The sequence below is a fragment of the Aethalodelphis obliquidens genome, unplaced genomic scaffold (genome assembly GCF_003676395.1).
Source record: "Aethalodelphis obliquidens isolate GAN/ISIS:26980383/991018 unplaced genomic scaffold, ASM367639v1 scaffold5, whole genome shotgun sequence".
NCBI lineage: Eukaryota > Metazoa > Chordata > Mammalia > Artiodactyla > Delphinidae > Aethalodelphis > Aethalodelphis obliquidens.
In genome coordinates this window covers 4,605,177-4,622,905 of record NW_020837949.1, presented here as the reverse complement: position 1 = coordinate 4,622,905, position 17,729 = coordinate 4,605,177, and the positions used below count along the sequence as shown (strand labels likewise).

General features: G+C 43.4%; 1 protein-coding gene across 4 annotated transcripts in view; it reads left to right on the top strand.

The window, feature by feature from the left end:
- The first annotated feature begins 10,181 nt into the window (after positions 1-10,181).
- Positions 10,182-17,729, top strand: part of LOC113617895 (actin related protein 3B) — a 105,393-nt gene continuing 97,845 nt past the window's right edge. For 2 of the 4 annotated variants that reach the window (XM_027101418.1, XM_027101434.1), the window contains exon 1: positions 10,182-10,355. Coding sequence is in view for 2 of the 4 variants with exons in the window: in XM_027101411.1 (XP_026957212.1) it covers positions 10,312-10,355 (44 nt within the window). In the remaining 2 variants the exon portion in view is untranslated. The remainder of the gene's footprint in view (positions 10,356-17,729) is intronic. The other 2 variants (XM_027101411.1, XM_027101421.1) reach the window with 1 other exon arrangement.

Below are 17,729 nucleotides of genomic sequence, written 5' to 3'. Positions count from 1 at the left end.
GAATCATTTTGCTGTACAGTAGAAATTAACACAACATTGTAAATTAACTATGTTTCAATAAAACAAAATTTTAAAATGATAGCTATTTTTATTATTAGACAGTTCCCCACGTAAATATGGATGGAGTTCCAAAAGTTCATTTTACATTCAGTTGTTTGGACTCAGAACATATGAAGAATATTAGATGTTCTATTTGATTACCCATAAATACTATTATTGTGTCGCTGGCAATGTATGGACTTAGATTTGCATCCCAGAAGCCGGGGCTCTGCAGGGTGAGGAAGGAGCACAGCACAATCTACTCTATCCCAGGGTTGTTCTCCTTGGGGGGCCAGGTCCTAGAGCCCTCAAGCTGCCTTAAGCCCTTCTTCTATGGTTCTGTGAGGTTTTCTGCCTCGATATTATTCTCTTCCTGCAGTAGTAATTAAATATTCAGTGCCTCTGGCAGTTGTCCAAACCTTAAAAAAAACAAACAATCCTCTTCTCCCCGCCACGCCTGCCCTCTGTGTCCTGCATCAAATATCCTATTTCCTCAGTAGCTGGCTCAGGAAAGCAACCGCTAATTTATGATGATCTGTGAAAGCCCTAAACCTCTTAACCGCCCAAGAGGTGTTTACATTTTTGAAGAAATGGAATCTAGAGTTTCAGGCAGCGACACAGAGAGCAATCCCAGAATCTGTAGCACTGGGATATTAATGATGCCCTTCTTACAATGTCGTTTTGAGAATGAAGTTCCCTCAGACAGGGGTAATGGGTCCACTATCTGTTTTCTTACATAATACCTGTATGACGGAAGGTACTTTGAGGCAGACCAGCTTAACCTGGAAGTTTGACCTGGGATCATCTCTCTTAAGCTGACCTTGTTTTCTTTATCACCTCTTTCCTTCTTCCATTCCTTAAACCAGTTTTTCTAAGAGCTCCTGGATTAAAAAAAATAAATAGTTGTAAGGTAGACGGACTCTAGTAAAAACTGGGACCTCTGATGGGGTATGTGCTTGTTCAGTGACTAAGAGATTTTTGCTGTGTTAGCAGAACACAAGAAGGATATGCAAACCAGTGACAGAGTGTGTGGGTGACAGATAGCTGAAGAGTAAGGTTCCTGTATTGTCCAAGCTAAAATTTAGGACACATGATCTAAGTATAAATAAATTTATGGAGACAATGGGACCAAATAATTGAAACTGGGATGCACGTCAAACTTATGATAGCTGAAAGAGCTGGGCAGATAACTGGAGAGAGTAGTCTTGTGGTGCAGTGGGAAGAGTTTTGACATCTCTATGTCCCTGTGCCATAGGCAAAGACAAAGATGAATAACCCAAAGCCCCACCTTGCCTCTTCCAAACATAACAGAGAGTTAGTGACATCCTTTTTATGGCACTGGAGGAATGAAGAGCATCTCCCCTCTCTGCTCAGCTCCAGACCAGCATTTCCAACTGCTTCCTGAGCATCTTTCCCTTGATGTCCAGGAAGTGCTTCAAAGGGAACCTGCTGGTCCTTCTTTGACCTCAGTTCATGGCTTCCCCATACACAGAACCATACAAGCTAAATATAGCAATTATTTTGTCTTCCTCTTCCTCACTTAAAAAAAACAAAGCCAACTGGTCCCTGAGACCTTTTATTTCCATATTTCTACCACTGAAATATCTTTTCTGTTCCTACTGCCATCATGACCCTCTATTTCAACTACTTCATTGGTTCCTTAGTTAACATCCTTGCATTCAATCTCATCCTCTCTATTCCCTCCAGACATACACACACACACACACTTTCCTCCTGCGAAATCTTTGGATATTTATTGTCTAGAATAAACTATAATGTCATACAATAGTGCTGAAGGTTTTGCGCAATTTGATTTCAGACTCTTCTTTCTAACTTCATCCCAACCAACGAACGTATCCTGCGTTGGCTCACACTGGACTAGTCATTTCCTGGAATAAGCCTCTGTGCCTTTGCAAATGCTGTTCTTCTTTTCCCACTTTTCATTGTTTTATTTTTAGATGTCTCTCCCCCTGTGGAGCTTGTCTTAGGTCTCCTGATGAGAATTAATTCTTCTCTTCTTGGCGTTCCCTACAATGTCCCCGTCTATCCTAGCATGTTCAGAGGCTGACATGTATACATTTCCTCCTCTACCCGTCCCCGCACAGGCGTTCATCTTTAGACCCCAATCACTTAGCCCACTGCCAGCATCTAAAAGGTACTTGCTAATAAATGCATAAAGTCAGAGCTGAAATTCAAACCAAGGGAATTTGGCTTCCAAGCCTGGACCTTTCACCAATACAGACTATTTATCTCTGAATCACAAAATCTTTAGCACCATGACAATAAAGTGTCCTTGGTCACAAGGGAGAGCTGGTAAGAGGACATGAATGATTCAACATAGCTCATCTCCACTAATGGAAAAATGTCTCAAATCTTAAGTATGAGTGACGATAGGTCTATGTCAATCCTTTTTTTTTTTTTAATCCCTTAGTTATAATCCAAATAGCTGGAACAGAGCTGTGATTGTGGCCACAAAAATCTAAGGTTAAGAGAATTACTAATCAGAGGAAAGCAGTCACTGAGAATCAGGGCAGTAATGATATTGAACACTTTACATGTTACAATGCCTGGTATTTTTATAAGCTAATTTGAAAACTCAGAAAAATCCTTCCTTACAGATAAGGCAACTAAAGCTTAGAGATGTTAACTAACTCATGCAGAAACATATTTAAGTTTCTAAGATGAGATCTGAACACAGTTCTGAAAGACTTCAAAATTTAGCCTCTTTCCATACTCCAATAAACAAGTAAATTTAATTTTATACATTTTTTGTTGGTACAAACTAATACAACTAAAAATATCTGGATTAAGAATACAGTATAATTTTTATCTTAACTGATAGCTATTTCTTTTCTTTTTCTTTTTTTTTTTTACATCTTTATTGGAGTATAATTGCTTCACAATGGTGTGTTAGTTTCTGCTTTATAACAAAGTGAATCAGTTATACATATACATATGTTCCCATATCTCTTCCCCCTTGTGTCTCTCTCCCTCCCACCCTCCCTATCCCACTCCTCTAGGTGGTCACAAACCACCGAGCTGATGTCCCTGTGCTATGCGGCTGCTTCCCACTAGCTACTGATAGCTATTTCTTATCAGTTATAATTATTGGGAACACAGTGACCAAATGTTTTTCTGCAAACTACTCTTGCTTAGAATTCATACTGTACCTTGATAAGTAAGAAGCACAAGAAATAGTAAGATAAGACATGGAAACATTGTGGTTGTGTGTCCAGTTTCAGATACACTTTGTTGCAACCAGAGTTTCAGCTGGATGAAAAGACAAACTCAGCAGGTATGGGTTCTCACTTTGCACCCTCCTACCTGTCACTGTTCGGGTAGAAACTCTTTAAGTTTCCCCGCGCATCTTTTCCTGCCCAAAGGGACCAAGTCAATACCCAGTGAAGACATGTTGAAATGGAACAGTCTTGCTTCCTTTATTCCCTTATAATTATATGAGTTCTGTGATGCTTCTAAAAAATGTTCTAGAATGAGCATCAAAAAGGAAAGGAGAGGCCCCTGGGAAGACAACTCCTCCAAAACCTGTTGCTTGTGAGATTGCACAATGGCGAGAAACGTTTGTACTTAGAGCTCTTGGCAGTACATTCCGTCCAGATTGCTTGGCGTCCAATTCCGCTACTCAGCAGTTTCATTCCGATTGGCAAAAGAATTAGATTTTTATTGGATATTACTCAGTCTCTAGAACATATAGTAATTGCCTAATGGGAGTTCATGGGCATTTGTTACTGGAAATAGAAAACATTCAAGGTGAAGAGCTCAAAAATTTCAAAGTGTATTTGAAATTATCAAAGGACTGGGTTAGGCTGAAGGACCAACTGCTGAGATTCCTTCTGGCTCTAACATATATTGAACCTATGCATACCAGAGGCTGGCTTTGAACACTTTAGCATTTTCCTGTTTTCTCAAGGGCGCCTAAAGAAAGTGCCCAGAACAAAATTAAACTTTTAATATATCCTAATTTGAAAAGTACGAGTCTCCAGTTCTTTATTTCAGAGAGGTTTTTATAATATCTCCCTCATGGGATTGTTATGAAGATTAAATGTGTGTTGGAGTGAAAATGCTTTGTAAACTAAGATACTGTTATAATTTAGTTTTCTCCATGAGAAGTGGACAGGGAGTAGTTACAAATAAAACCATAAGACTGTTTAGTAGAGCAGAAGACCTCATTAAAATGCACATCTGCAGACTTCATCTGTAGACTCTGACATAGAATTGGTGATTGATTCTGCCTAGAGCCGTGAGGAAGCACGCATCCTGTTTTGTTGAATGAATAAATGAAGTGGATTTGAACTGAAATTGGAAGGACGAATGAGCTTTGAATGGAATGGATGTAGAGGATGGGGCAGGTAAAGAAGAATGTTCTAGACTGAGGAGCCTGCACGAAGACCAGACAATAGCAATGGTTTGGTCTGCGGTCGGCTGTGCCCAGACGTGTCAAGGGCATCATGTGAGATGAGATTGGAAAGGTGACTTGGGAACAGATCATGGAGGACCCTGAATGCCAGCTTGAGGGTTTGGATCAAATTCCATAACAATAGGAGTCATTGAAGGTTGTGGGGAAGGGAGACTGACATGATGTACAAACTTTCTGGGTTTTGCCTTGTTGCTTCTCCTAGCAGCATAATTCACCCCAAGATGTCTTGGATGGGCAAAACATGGCGATCGGCTGGCTGGCAGGAAGCTATGGAGTAGTTTAGCAAGAGTGACAGTAGGAGAAAAAGCAGGGTCATAGACACAAGGGATTGAATGAACGGCACAGGAGGGGAGCAGGAAGAGGCGTAGGGGATGGAGTTTTCCAGTCGGAATCATTGCCACGGGTGGAGGCAGAAACAGCAGAGTTGATCTGAATAAGGTCAGAGCTTTAGGTGATTTCCTTACCAATCTTGTGGTTTTATGTCTGTTACCAATTCAGCACACTCCAGCCAATCAACTCCAGCTTGGACCATTTTCTCACACTATTGCCAAGACCTCTGGGAGGTCCTTTGAGTGCAGTGACAGGCCCTTCCTCTTAAAGGAGAATGCCAGCTGCTTTCAAAGGAACGGGCCCTACTTTTTGGGTACTCCTTTCTCTATTTGTATGCTCATGGCAACAGAGAACACACAGATCGCTCCTACCCACAGCTCTGCAAATTAAGATTCACAGAGCTGCTAGGTGGGCAGTTTTTCAAGACAGCCTTTAGTTTTTGTGTTCTTTTCCCTTCTTGGCCCAGCACGACTAGTTAAATGCAGGAAATTAAGATCACATTGTCCGAGTGTGCCCTGACTAAATTCCATTAGATTGACAATCTCTATAAGTCTTGATTATTTTGTTCTTAAGTTGTCTTCATATGCATAAAAATGCATTGTAACCACCATCAAAAGATGTTTATTAAAAGTTCATTTGAGAGTGATGCTGGGTTATGCAGCCCTCAGGAGAGTAGGAAACGGTCACATCATCTGCCACGGAAGTGATGCTGAATTCTGTACAGGAAGCATTCCAGTTCCCCCGTTTCTGCCTTTTTGGGGGTTGGGGGAGGGGAGTAGAAGGCTATTGTTGGGTAGAAGCACCATAAAGAGATGCTCGTTCCTGCCACGGAAAGCCAGCTACTGATAAAACATTCCTCTCATCACAAGGAGACGGTAGAATTTTGCTAAGTATGTTGGAGGGAGCAAACCTTAGCAATATAATTAATAGAGACTGTACTTGAAGTGCTTCTTACAGAATGGGAGGTTTATTTCTCTGTTGGTGTTTTGGCCTTTGTCAAAAGGGGTGCCATCAGTCTCTGATCTATAGGGATTTATTATATAAGAAGAATAACACAGAAGAATGGGCTGTAATGTATAGAAAAAACAGTAAAAACACGAACACAGAAATTATTACATAACCTTTGCTTTTATTTGCTTTTGATGATGACAGCAAATAAAAGCAAGTGTCATGTATAACTGAGAGGCTTAAAAATTGCTGGATGACTTTCACTTATTCAATAACCATTCACTGGGTGGCTAGAAAATGCCGGAAGTGTCCGATGAACTAGAGACATAAAATTATACGAGACATAGTTCTACTCTCAGAGAGCTCCTGGTGTACCAAGGGCTATGGAAGCATAACCATAATGATGCCATCAGATAAGTGAAAATGTGGAAAGATGTAGGAGGCTCTCTGGGAGCCCAGAGGAGAGAGCGATTACTCTTTCTGGAAGTTGAGGGAAAGCTTCAGAGAGGGGGCAGATCTCCACCTGGGTCAGCAAGGATGAATTATTTATTTATTTATTTATTTTATTTATATATTTTTTTGGCCACACCGCCTGGCATGGGGGATCTTAGCTCCCCGACCAGGGGTCGAACCTGTGTCCCCTGCAGTGGAAGCACAGAGTCTGGAATGCGCTGGACTGCCAGGAAGTCCCTAAGGATGAGTTATTTAAATGAGAATTCCAAGCAGAGGCTAAAGGAGTGAAAAGGCATAGAATCAGTTAGAATATACGGTTTAACTAGGAAAATAGCGAGTGAGGCAGAGACTGTTGTCATTCCCCTTATTGCTCATTAAATCCCATTCCCATCAGGCATTGGTACCATATGCTTCTGAGGACTTGAGGCCCCGCTCCAGCCCAAGAGTATGGTCTTTAATAGTCTAAACCAATCACAGTCTATCAGTTCCCCTTACCAATGACTGTTTTTGGCATAGGCTGGTGTTATGAGTTGAACTGTCTCCCAAAAAGATATGTTGGAATCCTCACCCTGGTACCTGTAAATGTGATATATATATATATTTTTTGCAGTACGCAGGCCTCTCACTGTTGTGGCCTCTCCCGTTGCGGATCACAGGCTCCGGACGCGTAGGTTCAGCGGCCACAGCTCACAGGCCCAGCCACTCCGCAGCACGTGGGATCCTCCCGGACCGGGGCACAAACCCGTGTCCCCTGCGTCGGCAGGCGGACTCTCAACCACTGCGCCACCAGGGAAGCCCAATGTGATCGTATTTGGAAACAAGGCCTTTGCAGATGGAATCGTGGTAAGATGAGGTCATTAGGGTGGGCCTTAATCCAATATGACTGGTCTTTTTTTTTGTTTGTTTTTGTTTGTTTTTTTTTTTTTTTTGCGGTACGCGGGCCTCTCACTGCTGTGGCCCCTCCCGTTGCGGAGCACAGGCTCCAGACGCGCAGGCCCAGCGGCCATGGCTCACGGGCCCAGCCGCTCCGCGGCACGTGGGATCCTCCCGGACCGGGGCACGAACCCGCGTCCCCTGCATCGGCAGGCGGACTCCCAACCACTGCGCCACCAGGGAAGCCCTGACTGGTCTTTATAAGAAGAGAACACCATCTGATGATGCAGAAACACACAGGGAGAACACCACGTCATGAAGAGGCAGAGACAGGAGAGATGCAACTATAAACCAAGGAACACCAGGGTTTTCTGACTTTCCTCCTAGAGTCTTTCGAGAGGGCTGGTCCTGCTGACATCTTTTTTTTTGTGGCTGCGTTGGGTCTTCGTTGCTGTGCGCGGGCTTTCTCTAGTTGCGGCGCGCGGGAGCTACTCTCCGTTGCTGTGTGCGGGCTTCTCACTGCGGAGGCTTCTCCTGTTGCGGAGCATGGGCTCTAGGCACACGGGCTTCAGTAGTTGTGGCGTTCAAGCTTAGTAGTTGTGGCTCGTGGGCTCTGGAGTGCAGGCTCAGTAGTTGTGGTGCATGGGCTTGGTTGTTCTGCGGCATGTGGACTCTTCCTGGACCAGGGCTCGAACCCGTGTCCCCTGCATTGGCAGGCACATTCTTAACCACTGCAGCACCAGGGAAGCCCCCTGCTGACATCTTGATTTTGACCTTCTACCCTACTGTGAGATAATAAATGTCTGTTGTTTTAGGCTGCCCAGTTTGTGGTACTTTGTTACAGTAGCCCTGGGAAACTCATGGAGCTGGATAATGAAATGAGAAAAAGCAGCTAGGGACTTCTAGGGACACCTTCCTCCCTCTCCTTCTTAGAAAAGAACCAAGATGGGGCATTTCTCCCTCTGTCTTTGCCCATTACAGTTATGGTGGATGGAGCGGCTGTACCCATTTCCACAACAGCAAGGGGATCTGTCTGAGCACCAAGGCCAATCTGCAGAGTTTGGTAGAACAGAATGTACAGGCCCACAGTGATGTCATGGAATGGTTGAATTATCCTAGGATTTCTGGATTTTCTATTATATGAAATAATAAAATTTGCTATTTCCTGTGCCATCTTAAGGGAAAACACCTTAACTCATACATCAAGGGTTAGTGGTGTCTAGAGGAAATAAGTGAAGTCAGGAAGTCTTTTGTTTACTACCAGCTACTGGCCATGGTCACCATTTCCAATAAGTCCTATGCAAAAGGGACACTCCCCCAAAAGGCACATCCTTTATTACGAGCCAGTTCCAAATTCCATTAAGGCTTCTTCCCCGGTGAAGGGGACGGGCCCATATATGAGTCTTGAGGTCCTCCAGGCCTTTGTATGTGTTTCCCACCCCAGAAACATTCTCCCACCCCACCCTCTCCACCATCAAGCTATTCTCCACCCACCTTCTGGCTTTCAGCTTAGACACCGTTGCTTTGAGAAGATTTCATTGACTCCCAAGACAGGTTTAGGTGCCCTGTTAATGGCTTTCTGGTCACCCTGGACTTGCACCAACTTGGATTACACTGTATTGCAACTGCCTGTTTACTGTTGCTATCTCTCACTAGACTCTAAAGTCTTGGGGGCAGACACTGTAAATGTCCCACTTACTGTTTCATACCCAATCTAATACAAGGCCTGTCTCATAGTAGGCACTTGATAAATATGTATTAAGCGAATGAAAGACGTGGCAGTGCTGGCAGTCTGCAGTCTAGAGTTTACAACATTCTGATGACGGCCATGGAAAAGTGGGGCTGGGCAGGGCTTTGGCAAAATACAAAGGAGTGAGCCTTTGCCCCCAGCCTCTGGGTCCTATACTGGGATTCCTCCACACTCCTGACCTTTCCTTTTCCTCCCACCTTCTACTTTTCTTTCTAGTTCCCTTTAAAAATTTCTAGATCTGGCTCTTATTTGAACTGAATAGGTTAAAAAAAAAAAAAGGAATGATCATGGGTTACCTAGCATGACCAACTAATCTACTTTTCCTAGGGAAAAAGCAGTTTAAAAGTGCTTTTAAGGGACTTAAAAGCTGCTGGTCCAGTGGTAGGACTCCACACTTCCACTGCACGGGACATGGGTTCCATCCCTGGTCGGGGGAACTAAGATCCCACAAGCCGTCTGGCAAGACCCTCCAAAAAAACAGGAAAAAAAACCATGTGCTTTTAATACCAGTTAAACTACATGGAACTATGTCTCCAGAAAGCTCCTAAAAAATAATGTCAGGCATTTATTATAGGGAGGGAGGAGGAAGGAAGTGGGACTTTCATTACCTTTATAACATAGTCGGTAAGTAGTTGCCTACTTTGATCCCAGGGTTCCAGTAAGAACTTTTGGACATCATCCCATCTTTGATACTTGAAAACATTTTCCATAATGATCTTGGGGTAGTGTTAACCCAATCTAAGGTCATTCATTCCTAAAGGCTGACCATGCGTTTGTTTTATAGAGGAAGGCATGCAGTTTTTCTTTTATAGAGGAAGGCATGCAGTGTTCTGGTAGGTATAAGAATTCTAACGGCAATTTTTTTCTTTATTCATTCAAAAAACATTTGGGTGCCTCCCATGAATGCACCAAATACTGTGCTAAGCATCCGGTGATCAATGGTAAGATATTCAGGAGCCCTATCCTAGCGGAGTTTATATTCCAATGGGAGGACAGACTACAAATAAAAATATAAACTCCAAATGTTGTGAATGAAAGCAATAGATTGTTGAGATAAGAGAGTAAGGTGCAGGGAGGGCACCTAGTGGGTGATCACAGACAACTAATCTAAGAAGGTGACATTTAGGCGGAGACTTAAAGGATGAGAAGGAGTCAGCCTTCGGAAACGGGGTCACGTTCACCGTAAGTCAGTTAAAAATAGCCCGCAGGCTCTCCAGCAGCAAGGTTGGGCATATGGGCAACGAGGCTCCGCCGCCATCACTAAAGATGGCGGACAGGGGGCGGGGACGGGGAAACGGGGCGTGCCCGCGCCGTGATTGGTCAGTCAGGAGAGGCGTCACGTGGGCTGAGGGGAGCATCCGGGCTCCCGGCAGAGGCGCTGCGGAGGCTCCCGGGAGCGGGCGGCGCGGGGTTAGCGCGGCAAGCGGACAGCGGCGGGACCTCCCGGGCAGCCAGCGGGGACGGAGCGGCGCGCGTGCCGAGCATGGCGGGCTCCCTGCCTCCCTGCGTGGTGGACTGCGGCACCGGGTAAGAGCTGCGGGCGCCCACCCCGCTCCAGCGCGGCCCCGCTCTAGCCCCGGAGCCGAGCACCTGCCCGCGGCCCGCCCCCTCTCTCACCTGGAGGCGCTCCGCCCGGGGCCCGGGTCTCGGCCTACGGCTGGGCAGGTTCGGGGGGCCGGCCCGTCTCCGCGCCCCGCTCCTCTCCTCCACGCCCGCGAGGGCCACGCGCGGAGCTCGCTCCCCTTGAAGCGAAGAGGACCGAGGGGAGGAGTCGGGCCGGCTCGCCTCGCCTCCCGCCTCCTCTCTCCGCGCTCGGCCGGGGCCTCCCGGGATGCCAGGTTTCAGGCAGGCGGCTGCAGACCCCGCTGTCGTCACTTGCCTTCTGCCTGCCTGACGGTGGCCCTACCTTTTCACGTTCTTAAAAGGGGCCCTCGTTTTGGGTTCGCAAACGCATGCCATTTCTCCTTGCTCATGATTCTCACTTACTTGTGGAGGTTTTTATATTCATCTACCAAGTTGACACCTTTTTTTGCCGCCTACTCTGCTCTCTTCCAGGAGTGAATGGTTCTCTCGGGCTAAGCTCTTGCTTTAGTTTGCGTAGAGTTGCCTTTTCACTTAAAAAAAAAAAACCCAAAAAGACTCCATTTTGAAAAACAAAGTCTAAATTTGGGAAAGCCTGTTTGTGGTATAGTTTTTATTTCGCATTACTTTTGGGGTGTGATTGTTTCTTTTGGTGTTGTTGGGATATGCAAAAGAGACCTTAGGAAATTTCCTGTACTTTCTTTCAGTGGCCCCCGCTTCGCTGGTTTTAGGAAGGTGCTCACCGAATCCGTCTAGCTGGTGGTCTAGAAATTCAAGCTTGCCTGCTTGCAGTGTAGGTGAAGTACCTAATAAAGTAGCCTGGAAGTAAATTTAGCCTCTTAAAGATCTTTCAAGATGGGGTTTTAATCATGTTTTCCACAAAATATTCCATGGTATGTTCACCTTAGCCTTGATTCTTTTCTGTAGAGAAATGCACGTGGTTTAGTTTCCTTGACAACCTTGTAGGGGTGTCTCTTTAATTTGCTTCAGTCCGTCTCCTACGGATCGTTCTTTCCTTTTGCTGCTGAAGCCACCGGTGGTGGTTACAGGCTGGAAAAAAACTGCCTCTTTGCTGGTACTAATTTTCCTTTTTGAAATACACATTGTACCAGAAGTTCCAGGGCTCTTTATTTTAGAAGTTGTTTTGCTATCCAAAACCCAAGCCCAAACCAGTATTGATATTAACCCCCCACCCAGTTGTTGGCTTCCTTATTCAACCCCTCCTCCCAGGAACTGGTGTTCACGCCACACCCACCTGAGGTCTGTTTGTGTCAAGAGTGCAGGAAGCAGGTAAAAGAATTTTTCCTTCTCACATTTGCACGTGAGATTTTTTGTTTTTGTGGTTTTGGTCTTGTAAAACTATTGAAATGCAAAGCATTTCTTGGCAGAAGCAGTAACATGTGCCCACAGGGTTTGTCATACCTCTACTAATAGTAAGCTGGGGACCTTACTCATCATTCTTGCTGTAAATATCTAAAATGTGGTGCTCAGTTTTGACCTTTTGAGGGAGGTGGTATCTCACTTGGAGATGTAACTTCAGAATCTCTTTGTTTTATGGCCCAGTTATGTTATTGTCTTCAGGCCGTCGTAGGCTTTGGTGTCAGGACTTAGAAACAGTGGCCTGGAATCTTCCCAGTGGGTTTCACATGGACATGTTCTGTTGTGGAAACAACAGTGGTTAATGATAAATTTCCAGTGTCCAGTGTGTGGCCAGATGGAGCAGCGTGGAAGAGCCTAAATTTATTTAAGCTTGTTAGTAGCTCTTATATTTCCCATAGAGCTAAGTGGTTTTTGGATTGACTTTTACCTCAGAATACAATAAAAAGGGGTAAAATGCAGATTAAAAATAACTAGGACCAAGGAAAAGAATGGGCCTGGGGCGTCACCCTAAACTGTAGACCAGTGGTGCAGCCGACCGGCCTCACATTTGGCCTTAGTTTTCCTGTCTGACAAAATTATAAGAGGGTCATCATCAGTTATTTAATTCCTGTCATCGGGAAGGAAGAGAAATACCTGTTTCTCAGGTGAAAAAACTTTTCCTAGTACTAAATTCTAACAGAAAAATTCACACTGAATTATACATAGTGGACCTTAATGACTGAGTAGACAGTGTACTAAATAGTATTTTTTAATTGCAAATAAATTTCATCCTGGGAGCCTGGCCTCCTCTAATGAGCCCTGAGACCAGCTCAGTGAGCACAGGTGAGCTGGGAGCCATGATAATATGGACCACGGCTCTGCCTGCTCCGGAGATGAGGCTTCATTTACTTAAGTGAATTACTCGGCTGCTTAGTGTTCAGAGAATATCCCACAAAAACTATAGTGTTACTTCTCTTAACTGAACTTTTCGTATTTTTGAAGATTTTTATATTTTTAAACTTACTTTGAAAACTGTCAGATCTACTGAAAAGCTGCAATAAGAGTACCAGAAAGCCGGCTGCATGTTCTCTACCCAGCTTACCAACTATTAACATTTGCTTTATTGTTCTCTATGTACTATACACATTATTATTTTCTGAACTGTTTGTAAGTCGCAGACATCGTGCTGTTTTATACCAAGATACTTCAGTGTATCCTTTATGAAAACAAAGACCTTCTCTCATATAGTCACAGACCAGTGATCAAAATCAGAAAATTTAACGTTTATGCAGTAGAGTTGTCTACTAAGTCTGGATCCCATGAATGGTCCCATTATGTCTCTGGACGTGCAGCTCTCTGCCCTCATCCGGCACCGTACACTGTGTTTGCCTGTCATCGTGTCTTTTTAGTCTCGTTTCACTGGACCAGTTCCTTAGCCTTTTTCTGTCTTTCAGGACAGCGACATTTTTGACAGTCAGTTGTTATGGATCATGTCCCTCAATTTAGGCTTGTCTGGTGTTTCTTTCTGACAGATACAGGGTGTGTATTTTTGTCAGGAGTACCACAAGTGATGTCAAAGCTTCTCAGTGCATCACATCAGAAGGCTTTTCCCCTCCAGCTTTATTGAGCTGTACTTGACACACAACATTGCATAAGTTTAAGGTTACAACGTGTTGATTTGGTACATTTATATATTGCAAAATGATTATCACATTACGATACTAACACCTCCATCCCGTCACATAATTACCTTTTTTTTTTTTTTTTGTGGGGAGAATAATTTAAGATCCACTTGTCTTGGCAACTTTCAAGTATAAAACATTATTATGAACTATAATCACTGTGTTGCCCATTAGCTCCCCAGAACTTACTCATCCCATCAGAAGGCTGAAGACAGTTGATGACATTCATTTGGATTATTTGGATACGGTGGTGTCGACTAGATTTCTTCATTGTACGGTTACTGTTTTCCCCTTTGTAATTAATGTCATTTGTGGAGAGATATTATGAGATTATGCAGATGCCCTGTTCTTCCTTAAACTTTCAGCCATTAGTTTTAGTATCCATTGGTGGTGATTCTTCTTCTAATGGATTATTACAGTGATGGTTGCAATATTGTGGTTTTTAAACTTTAGTATCTTGTACATTTATTAGTTAACATTTTACTGTAAGGATGCACTTTTCTGTGGTTCCCATTTATTTATTTATCGTCTGTATGGGTTATTATCTTGTTCAAAGAGTTATTTATGTCATTCTTACTGTATTCAGTGGATTATGATTTCTTGTTGCCATTATTTGTTTTGACGCTTAAATTGTCCAGATGTGGCCAGCAGAAGCCCATTCAGGCTGTTTCTGGAGTTCTTTAGACATGTCCCCGTCATTTTTTGAGCATTTTGTTATTACTAAAAGACTGCAACGTAGCCAGTGCAGTGCATTTGTCTTTTTGCATTTTTTCTGGAGCATCTCTGAGATAGGTTTCTAGAAGTGGGATTTCTGGGTCAAAGGGTATGTGCATGTGTAATTTTGCTAGACAGTGTCAAATCCCACTCAGTAGTGTGTGTCTTCACCAGCAACGTGTGAGAGTGCCTACGGCTTCTTACAGACTCACCAGCAGAGTAATTGCCAAATTAAATTTTTTTTTTACCAATCTAGAAGGTAGGAAATGATATCTTATTGTAGTTTTAATTTGAATTTCTTATATTATTATGTGGGAAGATGAGCATCTTTTCGTATGGTTAAGAGGCATTTGCGTTTCTGTTTTCTGTCTCTTCGTTTCTCTAGCCAGTTTTTCTGTGGGTTTTTAAGTCTTTTGCTTCTTTATTTTTAGAAGCTCTTTATGGATTGGGGTGTGGTGAGGGTCCCACAGACCACCCGCAGGTTCATTGATTTGCTAGGAACAAGCACAGGATGATAGTGAAAAGGTAAAAGCAAGAACAGCCAAGGAAAAAGGCACATGGGGCAGAGTCTGGAGGAAACCAGGAGCAAGCATCCGGAATCCTTTCTCAGTGCCCAGAGTTTTTATTGGGGGCTGGTCCTGGCACCTCCTGCCTAGCACAGACCAGAATTCCAGAGTCCCAGAAGGAAGGCAGGTGTTCAGCATAAACTGTATTTGTGTTAATTTTATAATCTGCTACTTTACAAAATGCTCTTATTGTTTGTATGAATTTTTCCCTTGATCTTTAGGGTTTTCCAGATACAGAATTTTGTCATTGGCAAATAGAGATTGCTTTCCCTCTTCCTTGCTGTTTTTAGGAGCTCTGATTGCCTTTTCTTTTCTTTATTTTGACATGCTGCAGTGGCCATTGCCTCCAAATAATGTTAAATAGGAGTGGAGTTAGTGGGCATTATCCTTTTGTTGCTTACTTTAGTGGAATAGTTTCTGGTGTTTCTAAAATAAGTAAGATGCTGGCTTTTGGGCTGCTGTGTGTATGTACATACTTACACACGTATACAAATATATGTTAAGAAAGTTATACAAATATGTTAAGAAAGTATCTGTCAACTGCTATATTTTGGAATGTTATAACATGAATGAGTGTTGCATGTTGTATGATTTCTTTATAATAAATGGAACATGTGGTTTTCTTCCTTAGCTAGTTAATATGGTGGATTTCCTAATATTGAACCACTCTTGCATTCTGTAATAATCCCTACTTGATCATGCTGCATTATTTTTTGATGTGTAGGTAGATTCTGTTAATATTTTATTTAGATTTTCATGTCAGTATTAGTATGAATTATAGTTTAGTTTTCTGGTGCATTCTTTGTCAGATTTCGAGATCAGTGTTACACTCTCTTCATAAAACAAATTAAGAAGTTTTCTTTCTTTTTCTGTGCTCTGGAATAGTTTAAGTAATTTTGGGATTATCCGAGTTTTAAAGTCCTGGTAGAATTCCCCAGTGAAACTGTCTGAGCTTAGTGCTTTCTTGAGAGGAGAGTCCTGCTGCCCTTTACATTTCTTCTAAGGCTGGTTAGACTTCCTCCCTCGAGTGGAATCAATTTTGGTATGTTGTATTTGTCTAAAGAAAAATTCTATTTCATCTAGATTTTTCAAATTTATTTATGTACTAGTCTCATGATTTTAAAAAATCTTTGTTTTTATGGCTATTTTTCCCTTTGTTGCTCAAATTTATTTTGTTTTCATCCTTTTTTCTTTTTTTTTTTTTGCGGTACGCGGGCCTCTTACTGTTGTGGCCTCTCCCGTTGCGGAGCAACAGGCTCCAGACGCGCAGGCTCAGCGGCCATGGCTCACGGGCCCAGCCACTCCACGGCATGTGGGATCTTCCCGGACCGGGGCACGAACCCGTGTCCCCTGCATCGGCGGCGGACTCTCAACCACCGTGCCACCAGGGAAGCCCCATCCTTTTTTCTTCATGGCTTACCTAATGATGTGCCTATGTTGTGGATCTTTTTTTTTTTAAAGATAAGCTTTGGGGTTTATTTATTAGTTGTTATTTTTCTGTTTTTTTTTTTTTTTTTTTTTTGCGGTACGCGGGCCTCTCACTGCCGTGGCCTCTCCCGCTGCGGAGCACAGGCTCCGGATGTGCAGGCTTAGCGGCCATGGCTCACGGGCCCAGCTGCTCCGTGGCATGTTGGATCTTCCCGGACCAGGGCACGAACCCATGTCGCCTGCATCGGCAGGCGGACTCTCAACCACTGCGCCACCAGGGAAGCCCTATTTTTCTGTTTTTTAATTTATTTCTACTTTTATTTCTTTCTTCTGCCTTCCTGTTTTTTTTTGTTTTTGAGTTGGATATTAAATTCATTTTAATTTTCCCTTTATATTGAAAAAGTATTTAATTTTGGCTGTTATGTCTTTAACTACATGTATTCCTTATGTACAGGGATTTGGGTATAGTTTCTCATTATCGTTTTCAAGGCATTTCTGTATTTTTCCTTTGAATTTCCCTCTTAACTCAATATTTCTATACTAGTATGTTTTAAAAATTTCAGGTAAAAGGGCCTTTTTGTTTTTAATTCTAGTTTTATTACATTATGGTCAGAGTGCTGTTTATATTCTGTTCTTTAGACTTCACTGTGTCTAAGATATGGTCAATTTTGTGAATGTTCTGTATGTACTTGGAAAGAGGAATATTCCCTATTGGTATGATAGGAGTTCAGTGTATATCTGTATGAGCTATCTTATTAATGATGTTATTTAGGTCTTCCAGTTTTTTTGTCCACTTACTCTTTAACTGAGAAAGGTGTGTTAAGTGCTCCTATCACTAGTGTGTTTCTTGTTTATTTCTTCTTGCTTTGTGAAAGTTACTGCTGCCTTATTGAGTGCCTGCCTGTGTAGATTTGACTTACTGATTTTGAACTTCACCAGGGGTGATATAGGTGGGTTGTTTGTTGGGAAATCTCCTGGTCTTATGGTCTTTGGCTCTTTCCTTTTGAGCTGGTCATTTTCCCCAGAGGATATACTTCTGATCATCTGCTTGGAGGGTGGGGTCTGGGTGCCTGTGTTGTGTGTGAGAGCTGAGTTGGGGGCAGAGAAGGGCGTGGGAGAGGGCCTCTGAGCCGTCAACTTTTTTCTGTATTCAGTCAGGTAACCTCTTTCTTTTCAGAATGGTTCCCGGACTCGCCCAGGCCAGGTGACTTGGGAGTCCAGAGGCCCTTGGCTTTACACTCTCTAGAGTCTGCTTGTGGGAATGCGGGGGTCAGGGAAGGGTGGTCACCCTGAGGTGTGGGGCGGGAGGGAGCAGTATCACCTCAGCTTCGTGTTTTGGGCCCTTCAGTCCTGGTTCCACAGGTGCCTGTGCAGCCACCCATTCCGGGGCTTTTCAGGGTCCGGGGTGTGTTGGGCTGGTTCTCAGCTTTGCCCACTGCTGGATTTTATATACCTCTAAAGCCACTTACTACTGGTCCTCTGCTATCCAGGGCCAGAATTTTGCTGTTACCTCCTCTTCTTTTCTCCCTATTGTTGTGGTTTATATATCTTAAAAAAATCATTTTGCTTTG